This window comes from Eschrichtius robustus, chromosome 11, assembly GCF_028021215.1.
Source record: "Eschrichtius robustus isolate mEscRob2 chromosome 11, mEscRob2.pri, whole genome shotgun sequence".
NCBI classification, from domain to species: domain Eukaryota; kingdom Metazoa; phylum Chordata; class Mammalia; order Artiodactyla; family Eschrichtiidae; genus Eschrichtius; species Eschrichtius robustus.
In genome coordinates this window covers 63,319,299-63,337,167 of record NC_090834.1, presented here as the reverse complement: position 1 = coordinate 63,337,167, position 17,869 = coordinate 63,319,299, and the positions used below count along the sequence as shown (strand labels likewise).

Below are 17,869 nucleotides of genomic sequence, written 5' to 3'. Positions count from 1 at the left end.
ACATGCCCTGCCATGGCTCCGGTCAGCCCCTGCCTTCTCCCTGATCTCCCTACCTCCGCTGTCACCCCTGCTAATCCACACTGCTGCTGCTCCACGGAGTAGGGAGAACAATGTTTCTAAAGCACAGCTGGTCATGTTCCTTACCTGCTTGAAAACCCTCTGTGGCAAACCTGACTGGAAGAAATATCTCAAAATGCAGAGATGACAATTATGAGGCAAGGGATGAGAAGACATCCAGAAAGGAAAAAAAAAACAACAACAAGAGATCAAAACAAAACTTACCTCCTTACCCTCAGGACAGAGTCCAGCCTCCAGGCACTGGCATCTGAAGCACTCTGTGACCTTGCCCGCCATAACCTCTTCAGCCTCGTGCCCCACCACCCCTGCTTGACTTCTACAGTACAGAACAAAGTTCCAGGTGAGGCGCTGCTGCTTCCCTCCATGTGCTGGGGATGCCCTTCTCCTGCTACCCACTCTTCAAGGCTTCGCTCAGGAGCCACCTCCTCCAGGAAGCCCTCTGACTCCTCTGGCTTCCTAAATCACCCTGTGCTTTCCCCTGTCACTGTCCTAATTGTACTGTGCTGCCCTTCAGTGTCTGCCTCCCCCCTGGCCTGTGAATTCCCTGAGGGCAGGGACCAGGTATGACCCATTCTGTGTCCCCAGAGCTCAGCCCAAGGCCAGGCACAAGTGAGCCCTCCTGGAATGTTTGCTGCAAGTCTGAGAGGCTTTCTGGGTGCAGCTAACAATGTAGAGCACTGCAGAACAGGTGCACTGATGACTTAGTGACCAGTTTTGCAGGGAATGGTGTGGAGGCCAAAGTGGTGGGGAGGGCCTGAGAGGCCAGGAAGTGGAGGCACTGGGCAACCCCTTTTCCTATCCCAGCTGCCCTTCTGTCCTTCCTCTCATCCTGCTCAGGGCACTTCTCATCAGTTTCCCCACATCCAGACCCATGATGAACATTCCCTACTGGGGATGTGACTCCAAATCCCTCCCCAGAAATCCCCAAATTTCCCAATGGCCTCAAACCTCCCTAGGTATCCCAAACCTCTCCATCAGAGGTGCAATGGTCTGAACATTTGTGTCTCCCCAGAATTCATATGTTGAAACCCTAATGCCTGATGTGATGGTATTAGAACGGGGGGCCTTTGGGAGATAATTAGTTCATTAGTTCATGAACCCTCATGACTGGGATTGCTGTTCTTATAAAAGAGACCCCACGGACTTCCCTAGCACCTTCTACTATGTGAGAACACAGTGGGAAGGTACTGGCTATGAACCAGGAAAAGGGCCCTCATCCGACCTGGCTGGCACGCTGATCTCAGACTTTCAGCCTCCAGAACTATGAGAAATGTTTGTTTGTTTTTGATAAGTTACCAGTCTGTGGTATTTTGTTATAGCAGTCTGAACAGACTAAGATATAAGGTTCCCTGAAACTCTTCCTAATGATTCCTGTAACTCTACCATTAATACCTGATATTTCCCCTTTAAAAAAACCGCTTTTCATGCCCAGTGCCCAGGAACAGGTGGTGTGCCCCTTACCTAGACTTTCTCCGGGATAGGGAAGCTGGTATTGGTCTCCAGCGATGGCCACCAGGGGAGGGGGAGGGCAGATTTCTCTTTTATACCGTCTGTCCCCCACCCCTTGTACCTCTCCCACACAGCTGCTCAGAAATGTGACACTCCCCTGTCTATTTCTGGACTAGCCTCTGCCCAGTCCGCTCTGGGCCAGAGCACGTCCCATGAAAAGGGAACCCCTGAAGCTAGAGGGAAATCAAGGATCCAGGCTAGAACAACTGCCTCCCCACTGGGTTTGGTCCTGCATTCAGCACCCCTGGCCTCAGGGAGTATCTCCTTATTGTTCCTTTCATGTGAGCATGGAGACTCACCTAAGGTGCAAGGCGAGATTCCCAAAAAGCCTGGGTCCCAACTCTAGCACTCATTGGCCATGTGATCTTGGAGGACTTTCTGCGTCACTCAAGACCACTGTTCAATGACTAGATTTGACTCCATCTCTTGGGGTCTTTCTTGGGGTTCCAGATCTCGGGATGGGAGAAGCAATTCCCCAAAGCCAGAGGGTAGAGAGAAGACAAAGCCATGATACCGGAGGTTCAGGCTGCCAGAAAGCTCTTCCCAGAGCTGCTGATTCCTCAGCTGGCCCCTTCTCCCATTACCTCCCAGTGGGCATCTAAGACTCAGAGCCAGGTTATTTATAGGCAAGCCCAGGGAGATGAGGGGAAAGGCTAGTGTTGATAAACATGGGGTCACCTGAGTCTGAGAGGTCAGGGGAGAGAGGGTCTAGGGAGGGGCGGGGCTGGACCCTGAGGATGTGAGAGAGCTCTGCATCTGGGCCAGGCTTGCTGAAGGGAAGGGGCATAAAGAGAAGGGAGTGGGGTGGGGGCCGCTAAGATGCTGGACGTGACCAACGTGTTCGCCATATGCAAATTGTATGCAAATGAACGAGTGCACAAGTGGTGACCTCTCGGCTGTCTGGACCCTCTTGGTCTCTTCGGCCTAACAGTTGTCTGGAGCCCGGGCCGTGGCGGTCAGGGGCTGCCCGAGGGAGAGACCACGTCTCATAATTCCCCTCCTCTAGCACTGGTTTTGCTCGGAGAAAAGGGCCCTGGAGAAAGACCTCGCAGTCCTTGGGAAGAAGAGTTAAGTACGGCCCTCAGCCCCGCCCCCGAACCCCAGTGTTTGTCGCTGGGGAAGAGAGATGTCGGGTTACCGCCAGTGGGTCTATAATTAGCCGCGGGACTTCGTTGATCCGCGGGACTCCGGGGACAGGGGGCAGCGCGGCGCCCCCGCAGACTTCAGTCCCCGCCGCCCGGAACATTCAGTGCTCCTTCCCGCTCTCCGCCTCCGCCACCTCCAGGTGGGTCCCCGGCCCCCAGTCCCCTCCCTTCTCCAAGCGGAGCCAAATTACCGCTCTCCCTTTATCATTCCCGAGGAGAAGGCGCTGAGCACCCGGGCAGCTGGGAGGTGGGGGAGCTGAGACTGGGGTTGTGCTGGGGTGGAGGCGGGGATGGGGTGGGGGGGTGGAGGATAAAATCCAAGCCCCGCCCACACACTTAGGGCTGCTCTGGGCACCGCCCGCGCCCCGCCGGGCCAAGTCCTAGACCAGGGACCCCTCACACCGTAGAAGAAACTCTCCAACTCTCTGTCCCCCAGCCCATCGAAGCCAAGACTCCACCGTCGCTGGTCCCACCCTCATCGGGATCTCATTCTCCACGTCTCCCAGAGGAATAATGTTGGTGGCTCTGTTGATCGCCCTTAGCTGCCTTGGCATCCACACCCTCAGCGGCATGCGCATTTACGCCCCCTGGCAGGTAACTGGGGGGAACCATTTGCTGCCACAAAGGGAACAGTTGGGGTGGACCCGGGGCTTGACTCCTCAAAGAGCCTTCGCAGGGACGCTTCTCTAGGATGCCATTCCTCTTAATCCTCTTCCTCTCAGGAACCTCCATCCCTATAGGGAGCCCCAACTTCCCATTCCATCTCCCAGAACCCGACCTCCACCCACCGGTCCTGCTGTGATCCTCCTTCCTTCTATGGTCCTCCCTTGGGATTGCCTGCATCTTTCTCCTCTCACTTCCCGTCTCCCACCACAGGCCCAGCCTAACAAACTCCTTTGGGCTACCTGTGTACTGCCCTCCCGCAGCCCCTCCCAGACCAGGGCTTGACCTCCTCCCAATCCCCACCCCCAGGTTTGAGGATGAGGGCTTCTAGAGCAGGAGAGGACTCAGAGTCTCAGAGCTGACAGTGACTTGCTGTGGTGTCTAGCACCTGTGTGAGGGGGAAAGAGTCTGAGGATGGGGATGGGGTCAGGTAATTGGAGACTGGCCGTACGTTTGTATGTCACCTGCATACTGAGTCTTAGAGCCAGAATGGTGCTTGGAAGTCTTCCAGCCCCACGTCCCACTGAGTGCAGGAACCTCTCTAATGATAAATGACCCCTCTTAGTTAGTACACAAGTGAGGATCTATATGCTATCCTTACAATAACCCTGTGAGGTTGGAAGTATCCTCAGTTTATAGGTGGAGAACCTGAGGTCCAGAAAAGTTAAGAGACTCACCCAAGATCTCATAGCCTGTAGGTGGTGAAGCCGGGATTTGAACCCATGTCTGTCTGGCTCCAGTGCCTGTTATTTAAGCGCTTGAGCTCTTGCCAAATTTCACACCCCAGATATTTGGGCATAGAAATGAGATTCTGTGTTTCTGAACTGATCTGCCACCAGGATCTCTGCCCAGTACCCTGAACTTACACCCTTTTCTGTGTGGCTCCTCTCTTCCTTACCTCTATAGGCCCAGAATGTTTCCATCCAGAACCTGAGCCTGGCTCCAAACACCTTCGATGATGCCTATGTGGGCTGCTCGGAGGAGATGGAGGAGAAGGCAGTCCATCTGCTAGCGGAGGAGATGGCTAACCATACCAGGCTGCGGGAGTCCTGGGAGACAGCCCAGAAGGCCTGGGAGCAAAGGTGGCCAGGGCTCAGCCTGCCTCCTGGCTTCAAAACCCAGCACGGAATCGCCGTCATGGCCTACACCAACTCATCCAACCCTTTATACCGGGAGCTGAACCAGGCTGTGCGGACAGGCGGTGACTCCAGGGAGATCTACATGCAGCACTTCCCCTTCAAGGCCCTGCATTTCTACCTGACCCGGGCCCTGCAGCTGCTGCGGGGCAGTAGGGACTGCAGCAGGGAACCTGGGCAGGTGGTGTTCCGAGGCATGGGCGCCATTCGATTTGAACCCAAGGAGCTGGGGGGCTCTGTCCGCTTAGGCCAGTTTGCCTCCAGCTCCCTGGATGAGGCAGTGGCCCGCAGATTTGGTAATGCCACCTTCTTCTCTATAAGGACTTGCTTTGGGGTCCCGATCCAGGCCCTGTCTGTCTTTTCCAAGGAGCGTGAGGTGCTGATCCCCCCGCATGAAGTCTTCTTGGTCACCAGTTTCTCCCAGGATGGAGCCCGGAACCTGGTGACTCTCTCCAGCAATAATCAGATGTGCAGCCACTTTAACTGCGCCTATCTGGGTGGTGAGCCATGCATGAGGGAAGCAGGACTGGCAGGATGTCCCTGGTTTATTTCAGTCCCCAGGGCCTTCAGGAGGCCCACATGATTAATGGGGAAGTTGAGGGCTAGAAGTTAGCTGGAGTTATTTTTCTCTGTGACTCAGGTTTTGCCAGATCAGAGAAGGCCCCATAAGTGTTTTCTGGATCTGTGAATATTCTCAGATGATTCTATAAAGGTCCTTGAAAGTTTCCTTCTGCTGTACAGTCTAAAAGACCAAAAGAACCTGGTTAAGGGGGGCAATAAGCAGAGGAAAGTGACAGGAGTGCTGCTTCAGATCTCAGGAGGCCCTGGGCGTAATAGTGTAACACATGCACTATTCCCAAGTGCTGAGGCAGGGACAGAGTGGGGCCAGGATGGTAGCAGGGATGGAAAGGCAATCTGGGAAGATTTCCTGGAAGAAGAAGGAGGAAGGGAAGTCAGAAGTTTGTATTTAGCACAAGGGAAAGCTAGATTGAGACTGGGAATGGCCGTGCCAGGGCCTGGTGAGAAGGGAAGTTTGGGGTGTGAGGGTCTGTCTGCATGGAGGCCTCACTGTGCTGTCTGTTGCAGCGAAGAAGAGGCCGAGCTGTGAGTCTGTGCCAAGTGAGTCACCCTCCTGCCCCTCCCTCAGCTGCTTTGACTCCCCCTGGCCCTGCTGACCCTTCACCACCTTTTCTTCTCTCTCCAGCAGGAGGACAGGCCGACTCACTCTCCAAGGGGGCCTTCTCTCTGCTCTCCTGGAAGACCCTGCCCTTGGCCTCTTAGGGGTTCCAGCTCTTAGGAGCTGGGCTCTGAAAGTTCAGTGCCTGCCACGTAGGAGTCCTGGGAAATGATGACATCCATATGAAGATGGGAGGCTTTGAAGAGCCTGGAGAAGCCAGAACATGGTTTCGGACCCAGACCTAGCAGCCATCTCCCCGGCCAGGATGTTGGAGGATCTGAGGCCATGGTAGGGTGGAGGGATTCCCCGCTATGTGGTAGGGACTCCAGGGGACAAGCAAGGGTAGTGCTGTGACAGCCACTGGATTAAACAGTGTTGCAGTGTGGTGACCTCAAATTTCATGATTGGTTTGTTCCATGAGACTAGACCATCTGCCCTGCTCTGGCCATATGGGACTCAGGGACTGAGGGGCTAAGAAGAATGACTTTTTGATCACTTTTAGACATGGTATCAGTGCAGACCCTTGTCACACACTGTAACCTGCAAACCCAGAAGCTTTAATAGACAGAGGTTCCTCACAACAGCCCTGAAGGCAGGAAGGGGGACAGATGGCTTCCTAGGCCATTTGTCAGATGAGGAATGCAGAGCCAAGGAAGGAAGCAACTTGCTGAAGGTCAGAGAGGTAGTGCTGAAACCAGGACCCTTACCTCCTAGTCCAGAACCCTTTCCACCAAACATCTGAAGGAACTCAAAGTAGGATCCTAAGCCCCAGATATCTGGGACCCCAGAGCAAGCCATTTCTCTCTGCCCTGCTCCCACAAGGGTTCATTTTGGGCTTGGGGATCTCAAAACATCAAGAGACAGAGATTCTCACACACTCTGGAGGCATCTGACACCCAGAACAGAGGCTTTATTGAGGCAAGGAAAGCAGCACGGGCTCCTACTGAGCCCCACCCTCACCCATCTAGGCTGTTCTACTCAGCAACAGAAGACGGGACCCTCCCACTGCATCAGGACCCCTCCTTGGTTCCCAGGTCTTCCTCCTGGGGCATGTCCCCAGCCCCCTCTGATTCTTGCTCCCTGTGCCCTAGCACGTGAGCTGGGGAGGAGGGGCCAGACTCTCCAGATGCTGGAGTCCTGGCCCTGCCTGCGTCCTGAAGCCCAGTTTCTGAAGACACCTGGGTCCCCACAATCCCTGGCACTGTCAGCTCTGGGGTCTCAGGGATGGGAGGGCCCAGGTTCTGGAAGCTGTTGCACACTCGGGTGATGGAGCGACGGAGGATGCTGGCACCGTCCGGTGGCCGGCGCAGCCTTCCCTTCACCAGAGTCCGCTGCACACCGGCTACCTCACTTTGCAGTTGAGATACTGTCTTGGTCAGCTCTGTCAGTCTGTTGCCCAGGTCTTGGGGAAGGGTGGGGCGTGGCAGTAGTGATGGGGAGGTAACTCAGAAGATGAGCCTGCCCTGGACCACTTCTACCCTCAGCACAACCCCAGGGGACATTTATGCCGGGGGTCCTAGGCAGGAGAACTGGAGGAAGTGAGGGACTGGCTTATGGCATGTGGGTCAGGTGGGCAGGCCGAGTCAGGCGCAGATGCATCAGCAGGGCTGGGGTGGTGGTGAGTTTAGAAGATACCAAGAAGGAAAGTCTTATGGACCAGAGAAGGGGTCAGGAGTCATAAGGATGGGAAATTTGCTAATGGGTAGAGATTTGTACATCTGCCCCCTCTGCCTTCTTCCCCATCTACACCTGTCCAGCTCATAACCACCCTCAGAGCCCAGTTCTGATTCCACCTCCTCTTTCTCCAGCTTCTGGTACTCTATCCTTCTACCTTCCCACGAGCCTCTCAAAATGATAGACTCTTTCTCTTCTTTGGGCTCCCACTGCAATTTGTGTCTCTTTTTCTAAGCACTTTCTGCCTAGTGAGATGGTTTCTCTTCCTCACCAGACTGAAAGCTTCCTATGTGTCCCTGCTGGGAACAGAGGGGACATAGGAATGAACCCTGGTTGAATGATGAATAAGGTGAATGAGTGAATGGGTAAGGGAGTGAATGAGAGAATAAATGAACACAAGAATGAAGGCGGGAATGAAGGATTAAATCAAGTGAGTGTAATAAATGTCTAAACAGATACAAGGGTAATTGAGTGCAAGGGCCCACACAATCTGGGCAGGTTGTGGCTTCTAAGGGTGGGTTGGAGGGGGGCCACATAGAGAACTGCAGGCTGGTTGGAGGGGTGTGAGGCTGGGTGTTCCAGCTGAGCAAGGGACAGGAATGGGGAAGGCCTGGAGGGGAGCAACTAACCTTTCTGACGGGTCTCCTCAAACTCCCGCCGCGCAGTCTCTATGTAGCGCTGTACCAGAGCCTTGATGACATGAAGCCAGTAGGATCCACGCTCTTCCTCCCCAGGCCCTGCCCCTGCCCCAGGATTGGCCTGGGATGGGAAGACAGGAGGGCGAGAGTCTTCACCCCCAGCTTTTCTCTAGTCACTGCATCCTCCCCCAGGCAATAAAGGTGGAGGCAAAGTCTGTGCAGACTTTTCTATCCCTGAAGGCCACACATCTAGACCCCCATGCAGACCTGGAAGGTAGTCTGGATGGAGGCCAGAAGGGGTGGAATGGCTGAGTGCAAGAGAACCAGGGTGGGAGGTGGGTGAGGGTTAGGAGGAGAAGCAGAGTGTGGGTGGAGAGAAATGCTGAGCAAGGCAGAGTTGAGCTGTCTCCTGCCACCAACCCAACCTTGGTTTTCTTGAGTTGAGTTAGTGCAGGTTAACCCTGTCCTTCAAATTCCGCAGAGGGGAGACTAGGGGATGTGGGGAGGCATCTCCTTGGACCAGCTCATGCATATGAGATGGAAATCATCATGCAAATTAGAATGATTAGTTCTGGGTCCAGTTTTAGGCCTCAGGACAGTACCAGGAGGGCAAGTCGGGCATCTGGGGCAGATAAAGGAGAGAGAGAGCAGAGGTGAAGTAGGCAAAGTGCTGGACTCAGAAGACAGGCTCAAATCCCAGCTCGGTCACTTCGCCACTGTGTGCCTCGAGCAAGCTACTCAACTTCTTCAGGCTGAAGGTCTCCAGATTTAAAGTGGAGATGGTGATAACGCCTACTTCCCAGGCTGGTACTTCCCTGGCATGGAGTAGAGGATCTCTAAATGCTTAGGAAATAGTTATTTTTATTTATCTGTATTTATTTAGCTCTCTAAATATTCTATGGTTAGCCTATTTACTTTTTTTTTTTTTTTTTCTTCTATTTTTTGGCCTCACCGTGTGGCCTGCGGGATCTTACTTCCCTGGCCAGGGATCAAAACGACGTCCTCTGCAGTGGAAGTGCAGAGTCTTAACCACTGGACCACCAGGGAAGTCCCTAGCCTATTTACTTTTATAATGTAAAAAAGCAAAGCCTTTTCTTAAATATTTTAAAAGGAGAGACAGGATTGACAGAGATGGTACAGCAGAAGCATGAGAGAGAATGACGGGTCCTTTCAGCTGCAGAGTATATAAAGCATGTTTCTTGTATGAAATAAGGAATAAGAGCTTTGGAAAAGCCATTTCCTAAGGTGCAGGGTAGGTGGGAGGAGACACCTGATGGGGTCACCAAAGAGCAGGCTAGTGAGGTGGGGGGCAGCTGGAGGAGGGGTGGGACCTCATTGGGGGTTCAGTGGAGGGTGGGGGAGACCCCCAGCTGGCTGGTATAGTGGGATCCATCAGGACTCAGTGACTCCCAGCACAGGCCCAGAGAATTGAATACAACTTCAGGTGAAGATGCTGAGTTGCACCCTAGAGGGGAAGCAGCCCTGACATGGGGTCTGCAAATATACAACACCTGGCAGCCTGGACAGGGCCAGGAAGTGGTCAGGGGGAAAGGGTGATAATTCCAGAATGTGGAGTTTGAGATCCATTAGGGTGTAAGAGGTACCATGCAGGATAGCCTGGAGCCAGGATGGTGGGAACTGGGAACCTTTGGCATTTAGTTTCTTGTAAATGTCATGTTTTCTCCATGCTTTTGCACATGCTATTTCCTGTGCCTAGAACTCCCTTCTCCACCGTACCTGCCCATCAACCTCCTGTTTATCCTTCAGGATTCTACTCTGCCCTCAAGGTCTCTGGGAAGCTCCCTGACTCCTGAGGCTGGGTCTGGGGCCTCTCCTCTCTGCTCCAATAGCCCCCTGTGCTTCTTTCTATCATAAGTTTGTCATCATGCACAATTACAGTCCATTTCCTTCTGATGCTCTAGACTGTCAGCACCTCAAAGGACCACCGTTCTGCATATCTTTATTTCCAGAATTGGTGTGCTTTGATAAGTGTTTGTTAAACAAACTGTTGACCAATCAGATAAGGGAAGGCCTTCCTCACCTGGGGATCCAGGGGCCTCAGAGCTTCAGAGTTGGCCTGTGGCCTCGCAGAGCTGACCTGGAGGCCATGTCTTAGAGAGACCCTCAGGTAACATGTTTTAAGGGGAACAGATAGGACCCCCTACAGACCTGGCAGTAATGCTATCTGAATTAGCAGGGGGTCCCATGCCAAGCCAGACTGAGTTAGGGAGCAGATAATGAGAGGTAAGTTAGTGCCTTGGAGGCCTGCCCTCCTCTCTCAGGCCTCAGCCACCTTCTAATTTCCAGTTTGTGGGGCATTCTTCCCTTGGCTTAACACGTTACTTTGAAAAACGTTCAACGATATCTTGACCCTGTTTAGGGCAAAAAGTTTTGCCTAAAGCTTATGGGGTATTGGCGGCTTGGGAGGAGGGTGGCATGAACTTCTGTTCGAGCTGGGTGACACAGGATTGGAAATTTAGGAAATGGCCAGAGCCAGGAAGCGGGAAAGGCAAGCCATACGAGAGAGCAGGAATTGGGAGCAGGCTTTCTGGGAGACATACCAGGAAAGACAGACAAGCCAGGGGTGTTCAGACAAATGGATGGTATAGGCAATACAGCTGAAGACCCGGTGTGAGGAAGACCCACAGCAGGCAGAGGAGATACTCACAAAGGTGGGGGTTGGGGGAGAGTCTGGCTTCTTGGTTTTGCAGCAGGAGCAGCAACAGCAAATGAAAAGGAAAATTCTCCTGAGAAATTGAGATGGAGGGAAGGGGTTAGTTAGAGGACAGGGTCTAGGCTAATGGGGCAGGAGCTGGGGTAGGGGTGCTGAGTGCTGGGGGGTTGGGAGTGAGAGCTCTGAGGTTATCACCTGAGAAGATAGAAGGTAGCCTTGGGGGAGGGCAGGATGTTGAAGGGCACGGGCAGCATCAGGCCTTCTCGGAAGTAGGACAGGTAGAGCTTGGAGCAAGCAAACTTCCACTCCATGTCAGCAGTGTCCTGGGGCCCAGGAGGCAGGGGCTCTACAAGGACCACTTTGGTGCCTAGCCCTCCTGCCCACTCAGTCTGCCCCATTTCCCCCCAGCCCTCATGTCTCTTCTTCTCCAACCTCTTTCTTCTCCCCATTCTTATCTGCACCTCCACCTATCACCCACATTTCCCCTGCCTGTACGCCCCTTCCCCTCTTCCTCCCCACCATCTTTCATGCTTCTGACATCCAGTTCCGTCCAGCCTATTCTCTAGCCACAAACCCTAATCCATCCATCTCCTTCCCTCTCCCTTCTCACGTTCCCACCTACGTTTCCACAACACATCCTTCCTCCCCAGCATAAGGTGGAAAGAGCACTAGACTTGTATCTGGAGAAAATAATAACATCATTAAGACCGTCAATCTACAGATGAGGAAAATGAGGCCTAGAGAGGAAAACTTGTCCCCAGTCACAAAACAAGGCAGTAGTGGAGGCAGAGCAGGAACCCAAATGTCTCCACTCCTTGCATCCTATTCCTCTCCATTCCTTTCTCTCTTCTTCCCTCTGGCCTGAGCCACCCTCAGTTCACGCACAATCTTCTGGAAGGAGTTGGCGATCATGGCAATGAGCATGTTGAGCAGCAGAATGACCGTGACGATGGTAAAGATACCGTAGAGGGCCTGGCCCACAAATTCCAGCGCCAGAAACTGGGGCATGTCAACCACACTGTGCTCCTCCATGCCAAACATGGTCCAGAACAGAAACTGGAAGGTCTCGTTGAAACTGGCATGGGGGGGCCGAAGAGTAGGATGTGAGGGGTGGGAGATGAGCCAGAACGCCACCCAGACCCACTCCTCCTCACCCTCAGGACCCAGGCAAAGGCGCTGTGCTTCCACAAAGCCCGTTGGACCACTTGTCATTTCTGATCTCCCGCCAGAATTTACTGAGCATATAGCAGTGCCAGGAACAGGTGCTAAGGATACAGCCGTGAACAAGATAAGCCCAGTCCGTGTCTTCAAGGACGGTATGTTCTGGGTGGGGATCGGGGGCGAGATGGACACTAACTCTACAAACATTCCTAAATTGTGGCAAGTGCTATGACGCGGCAGCACAGGATGTTATGGCCTAGTCTGGGAGCTGGGGAGAACTTGCTTGAAAAACATTCAGGCTGAGCTCTGAAGGTTGTGGGAATCAACCAGGTGGAAGGGAAGGAGATGTGAAGTGTGCCCAAGGTAGCGGAGTCTGGGGGGCATTTGAGGAACTGAGAGACGGCCAGCATAGCTCGTCTCAGAGGGCAAAGGAGAAAGAGGCTCATGAGAGGGAAGCAGGGACCAACCAGGTCATGCAGGGCCCTGTAGGATAAAAACAAAGATCCTCACTATGGCCTAGGAGCCTTAGGAAGCTAGGAAGAATTCTAAGCAGAGCGGTGACCCCTGAATTACTTTTGATAAGATCACACTGGCTGCTGTGAGGAGAGTGGAAGAGAAGCAGATGAGAGAGTGGGGGCACGGAGACCAGTCAAGAAGCTGTTGCCATGGTCTGGGTGAGAGAGGATGGTGGTTGGACCACAGAAGCAGCCACCCATGCTGCTCCAGTTCAAGCCTAGATGACTGCAACAGTCTCCACAGCGGGTCTCTGGCCCCAGTCCCTCTCTCGTCCTTCCATCCTCCACACTGCACTGAAGGTGTTCTTTCTAAATGCTGATCTGATGTGCTGTACTTCTGCTTGTCAAACTTTAAATGCTCCTAACTACTCTCAGTCCAAATGCCCACCATGCAATGTACCTGAGGTTTTTAGCAAAAATACTTTTGACTTAATTAGCTGTCTCCCATAAATGAGCAGGAGGGCTCAGCCTGCCTGTGTTACTGTGGAATGACACCAGGACCCATGAAGCAGGCTGGAAGGACTAGTTCCTGTCCCTGGCACTAAGATTCATGATTTAAACTGTGTCAGCAGACTTCCTCAATATCTTGAAGCCAGGATGTGAACAAGGATTCTTGGTAAGAGGATTGGTCTGAATAAAGCCTCCATTTACTTTGGAACCATGAGAAAGACTTGACCAACATCCACAGGCCCAACCATGGGTCCTTCAGGTTCAACAATAAAACCATCATGTAGTTGCACTCAGGAAGAATTCATGATTGAACGATTGCTTGGGAGGCCATCCGGAGCTCCCTGGTCTGCTGGGCAAGCCAGGCTTCTCAGCAGGACCTTCATGAGCTCTGTGACCTGGCCCCTCTACCCTCTCCAGCCTCTCCTCTCAAAATCCCCTCCATGCACCAACCATGGAGGAAGTCTTGCTATTCTCCAAACATACCTCCTTGCCTTGGTATGTGCCCCCTTCTGCCCAGAATGCCCTGTACCTTCTCTGAAGTTCACAACCTTTGTAGGTGGAGTCCAGAGTTCCCTTCTCTATCAAGTCTTCCCTGATCATCAAGACAGAGGAAGGGGCTTTCCCTTCTGGTTACCCTCAACATAAGCCCTCCTTCCTCACAGCACTCATCGTCTCAAACTGAGCTTATTTGTGCACGTGGCTATCTTCTCCAGGAGACTGGGTCTGGTTCACTTCTGTCTGTGCTTCCAGTGCCAGGGACAGGACCTACTACAAAGAAGGTGTCATAAATGGTGTGAACTCAAACAGCAATGAATGAATGACTAAGAAAGTGAATGAATTTAAAAAGTGAGTGAATGAATGAATGAATGAACAATGAATGAGTGAGTGAATGAACAAGGAATTAGTTATTGGCCATATTTAGGGAGAACTGAGTATCAAAAAGAATAATGGGGCTTCCCTGGCGGCGCAGTGGTTAAGAATCCGCCTGCCAACGCAGGGACACGGGTTTGAACCCTGGCCTGGGAAGATCCCACATGCCGCGGAGCAACTAAGCCCATGCGCCACAACTACTGAGCCTGTGTTCTAGAGCCCGCGAGCCACAACTACTGAGCCCGCGAGCCACAACTACTGAAGCCCGCACGCCTAGAGCCCGTGCTCTGCAACAAGAGAAGCCACGACAATGAGAGGTCCGCACACTGCAACGAAGAGTAGCCCCCAGTCACCGCAACTGGGGAAAGTCCACGCACAGCAATGAAGACCTAACACAGCCAAATATAAAAACAAATAAATTAATTAATTTCAAAAAAAGAATAATGACTGTAATGGATTATTATATTTTTTAAAAATCTTTGAATCCATAGTGATATTCAAAAAGAGTGGAGAAGGAAGCACTTCTTTATGGAAGAATGCCAACAAAGAAATGTACAGGGAATGACAGCAATAGAAAATCAGCATCTTGAAGCCACTGTTATAGTAACTGATGCAGGTAAAAATCATCTGTAGAGGGACTTCCCTGGTGGCGCAGTGCTTAAGAGTCCGTCTGCCAGTGCAGGGCACATGGGTTCGATTCCTGGTCCAGGAAGATCCCACATGCCGCAGAGCAACTAAGCCTGTGTGCCACAACTACTGAGCCTGCGCTTTAGAGCCTGTGAGCCACAACTACTGAAGCCCGCGTGCCTAGAGCCTGAGCCCTGCAACAAGAGAAGCCACCGCAATGAGAAGCCTGCGCGCCACAATGAAGACCCAACACATGCAAAAATTAATTAATTAATTAAACAAAAATCACCTGTGGATGCTAAATCCACTCAGAGCAAAGTTGAAAGAAAGTGGTCTAGTCACAGAGTCTCAACATCGCTCTTCGTCACCACAAGGGTATCTCCTTTTCAATGGAGAGGTTTGCTAGACCAATGGGCCTCACCAATGGGCTAAACTGACGTCGTGAGCCTCCTGATGGGATATGATGGAAAGTACACATCATCAATTAGGTTGCGTTCTTGCCAAAATTGCTTAAGTTGAATCTGATCATGAGGAAGAGGTGATTACTAAGCTCCAAGTTCACGGTCCCAGAATCCCACCTGCCCATCCTGCCTCTGCCCCTGAGTACTTGCCCAGCCGCTCTGTCTCCTGGTAAGGCACGTAGACGTTGTTGAGGCCACAGAGGAAGGCGGTCAGGATAATCGTGAGGATGAACATGAACCTGGCAGGGGGTGGGATGGGGGAGGGTCAGAGTAGGTCTCTTCCCTGGGAGAAGTCAGGCTCTGGGAAGAGAGATGGGGGTGATGGCTCCCAGTCTCAGCCTCTACTTGACAAGGATTCAGTGTGGTTATTATTGAGAGAAATTAGGGGGTGGGAAATGAGAAGGGATTTAAAGGGTGCTGAAGCAGAAGCTCTCCCTCCAGAATAAAGGATTCTGGGTTGAAACAGTCAAAGCTGGGGATGGGCCAGGCTCCCAGGGAGGGACCGAGATGCTGAGATGTGGTACAGGGTTGAGGGAGAGTCACAGAGTCCTACTGGACAGGATTTATCACCAGTGGAGTTAAAGCCACATGTGAGTTGAGCTGGCTGGCAACACGGAAGGCTAGCAGAGTCTCAGGGGTGGGATGGCAAGTTCTCCAGGCTGAGCTGAGCTGAAGATGTTCACAGATGTAACCAGGGCTTTTCCCATCAAGGGCACCCACACCCATCCCACCTCAGGCAGGGCTTTCCCAGGGAAGCGGGCATGAACAATGAGCTCTGATTAGGGTGAAAGGCCAGGTAGGCTGTAAATGATTAGATGATAATTACCAGGAAGACCAGATAATTCCATGAGTTCCAAGAGGAGTTGTACAGTGGAAACCATCCAAAGGGACCCCTGAGTCCAGTGCCTCACCACAAAGATGGGAAAACTGAGCCCCAGAGAGGGCCATGGAGACAGCAAAGGAACTGGGACTGGAATGCCAGCCAAGGGCTCTTTCTGCTATTGGTGGTTCCTGATCTTTGGAGTCATGGGCCTCTTTGAGAATTAGATGAAAGTTATAGACAGAGAAATGTAGAGAAATGCAGAGAAATGTACCTTTACATTTACATCCAAAAATTTGCCTGTAGTTTCAGGGTTTCCGAGGTCTCTGGAGCCTGTACAAGCAACCCAGGATAGAATCCCTGTGCTAACTAGAGCTGGGGAGCTTCAGAAGGAGGTCAGGTGGGGTCCATCGGAGGGGAGGATGCTCTGAGCAGGGGCAGTACGCACCGGATCATGTCGTCGATCATCCTGCCAATGGAAATCTGCAGGGTGCCCAGCGACTCGTGGGCCGGCAGGATGTAGGCCAGGCGGGTGAAGCAAAGAGCACCTCAGCCAGGAACTGGTGGTCCTGCGTGCGCCACTCGCTCCGCTCTGTGCAGGTGGAACGGGGTTGCGGGGCTGAGGCCGAGAACCAAGGAAGAGAGGGAACTGGGGGACTCAGGGCTGAGCTGGGAGGCACTCACCAGCCGAGGTGAAGTAGCGGCAGGCAGCCCCGTCCGGGGCATCCCGGCAGTGCCTGTGGGCCAGCCCGGCCAGGAGCGCGAAGGCCGCCTGGTACAGGGACAAGACGACCGTGTCCAGGATGTTCCACCAGTCTGGGAGGTAACTGCACAGGCCCTCGATCCACACTTCCTTACACTCAAACCACAGGAAGCCTGAAGGAGGTGGTAGGGAGCCAGGACAGGGTGAGGCACCTCCTCCGTCCAGGTTAGAGCTGGGCTGCAGGTATGGTTGGTGGGGGGAAACTATCCATGGGGTGGGAGAACTAAAATATCAAAGGCATGAAATGGATAAAATGTAGACGTTTAGTCTGCTTAAGTACAGCGATCTTACGTGAAAATGAAAAGAACTCCTGGCTGATGCAGACTCAGCTGCCACGGAGCCTGTGCCACTGATCCCAGTTGGCTGATAAACTCAGAAAGTGAGTAAAACCTTAAGAAGCTGGTTATTGGGAGGGAATGATTGAAATCTGCTTCTCCCTTCCCTCCACCAAATATATATTGGACAACTATTTAAAGAATATTGATTTGAAGGGGCTCCAAATTATCAACCTGCTCATTATCAGCCCGGGGCCCAGGGCCTGACCTGGGGATGGAGGGTCTTGGGAGCTGGACCCCATTAGCCAGGTGACCCTGCCACGTCGTACCCTTCTCCGTTCCCTGGGTACAAGCAAGTGCTTTTTCACTCATGGTTCTGTCCACCTAGAAAGCCCTTCCACACCCTTTTGAAGGCAAGCTCACCTTCTGGCCCAGGACAAATCTTACCTCCTCTGTGAAGCCTTCCCTAACCGGGGGAGTGAGTTCTCACAGCTCTCTTCAGACCTCTGTGATACCACTGCCGTGGGGCACTGCAGGATATCTCTTCCTGGGTCTGCCCCCATCCCCTCCCCTGAACTTTGAACCCCTCAAGGGCAGGGACCATGGCCTATTCACCTCCTTGCCCCCGGTGCCCAGAACAAGGCCCAGTAGTTACTATTGAATAAAAACTGATTAAGCTCCTACGATGTGCCAGTGGGATCCTGTGGTGAATAAGACAAATACAGTCCCTGGCCTCCCCGGGTTCATAATCTAGTGAGGGAGGCGGGCACGTAGCCAAGTCGTTACAAGCCAGTGCGGTAACTGCGAAGGTGGAAAACGGGGGAACAGAGGCTGTTGTGAGAATGTTTAGGGACAGATCCTCACCCTGATTTGGGGACCAGGGAAAGCTTCACTTCTCCCAGAAAGTGACGATTGAGCTGAGACCTGACGGAGGAGTAGGAGCCAGCCAGGTGAAGGGGCAGCATGGACGGGGAGAGGGCTGTGGGGAAAGAGAACGTGCGCGGGCCTGGAGACAAGCAGTGCAGGGCGAAGTGAGAACTGCATCCGTTCCCACGGCAGCAGAGGGTGGATGTTTATTTATATACGTTGAATGTGTAGAAGGAACCCTATTTAGTTTATCTGTGTGTTCTCAGGGCTTCACTCACAGTAGGGCAGCAGCAAGTGTTTATTGCATGAAGAAATGAAGAGTGTTGTTTCTTAAGACTTCCTCCCCCGTGGGCAGGAACTGTATTG

General features: G+C 52.7%; 2 protein-coding genes across 2 annotated transcripts in view; one reads left to right on the top strand and one right to left on the bottom strand.

Annotated features, from left to right (window-relative positions):
• The first annotated feature begins 3,302 nt into the window (after positions 1-3,302).
• ART5 (ADP-ribosyltransferase 5) lies at positions 3,303-5,812 on the top strand. Its single transcript, XM_068556403.1, has 4 exons — positions 3,303-3,326; positions 4,308-5,031; positions 5,618-5,650; positions 5,736-5,812. Exons 1-4 carry the CDS (start codon positions 3,303-3,305, stop codon positions 5,810-5,812), a joined length of 858 nt encoding a protein of 285 aa, XP_068412504.1.
• Positions 5,813-6,718: 906 nt separating this feature from the next.
• Positions 6,719-17,869, bottom strand: part of XNDC1N (XRCC1 N-terminal domain containing 1, N-terminal like) — a 37,739-nt gene continuing 26,588 nt past the window's right edge. Inside the window, 9 exon segments of the mRNA XM_068555971.1 lie at positions 6,719-7,110; positions 8,012-8,141; positions 10,689-10,767; positions 10,890-11,017; positions 11,580-11,769; positions 14,925-15,017; positions 16,047-16,137; positions 16,140-16,190; positions 16,283-16,474. Of these exon segments, the coding sequence (XP_068412072.1) occupies positions 6,719-7,110; positions 8,012-8,141; positions 10,689-10,767; positions 10,890-11,017; positions 11,580-11,769; positions 14,925-15,017; positions 16,047-16,137; positions 16,140-16,190; positions 16,283-16,474 (1,346 nt within the window).

Bases quoted from the DNA above. Each gene is read 5' to 3' on its own strand.
- ART5 (XM_068556403.1), top strand. From the start codon at position 3,303: ATGCGCATTTACGCCCCCTGGCAG. The intron at 5,032-5,617 runs GTGAGCCATGCA...TGTCTGTTGCAG, and splicing joins TAACTGCGCCTATCTGGGTG to CGAAGAAGAGGCCGAGCTGT. The intron at 5,651-5,735 runs GTGAGTCACCCT...TTCTCTCTCCAG, and splicing joins GAGCTGTGAGTCTGTGCCAA to CAGGAGGACAGGCCGACTCA.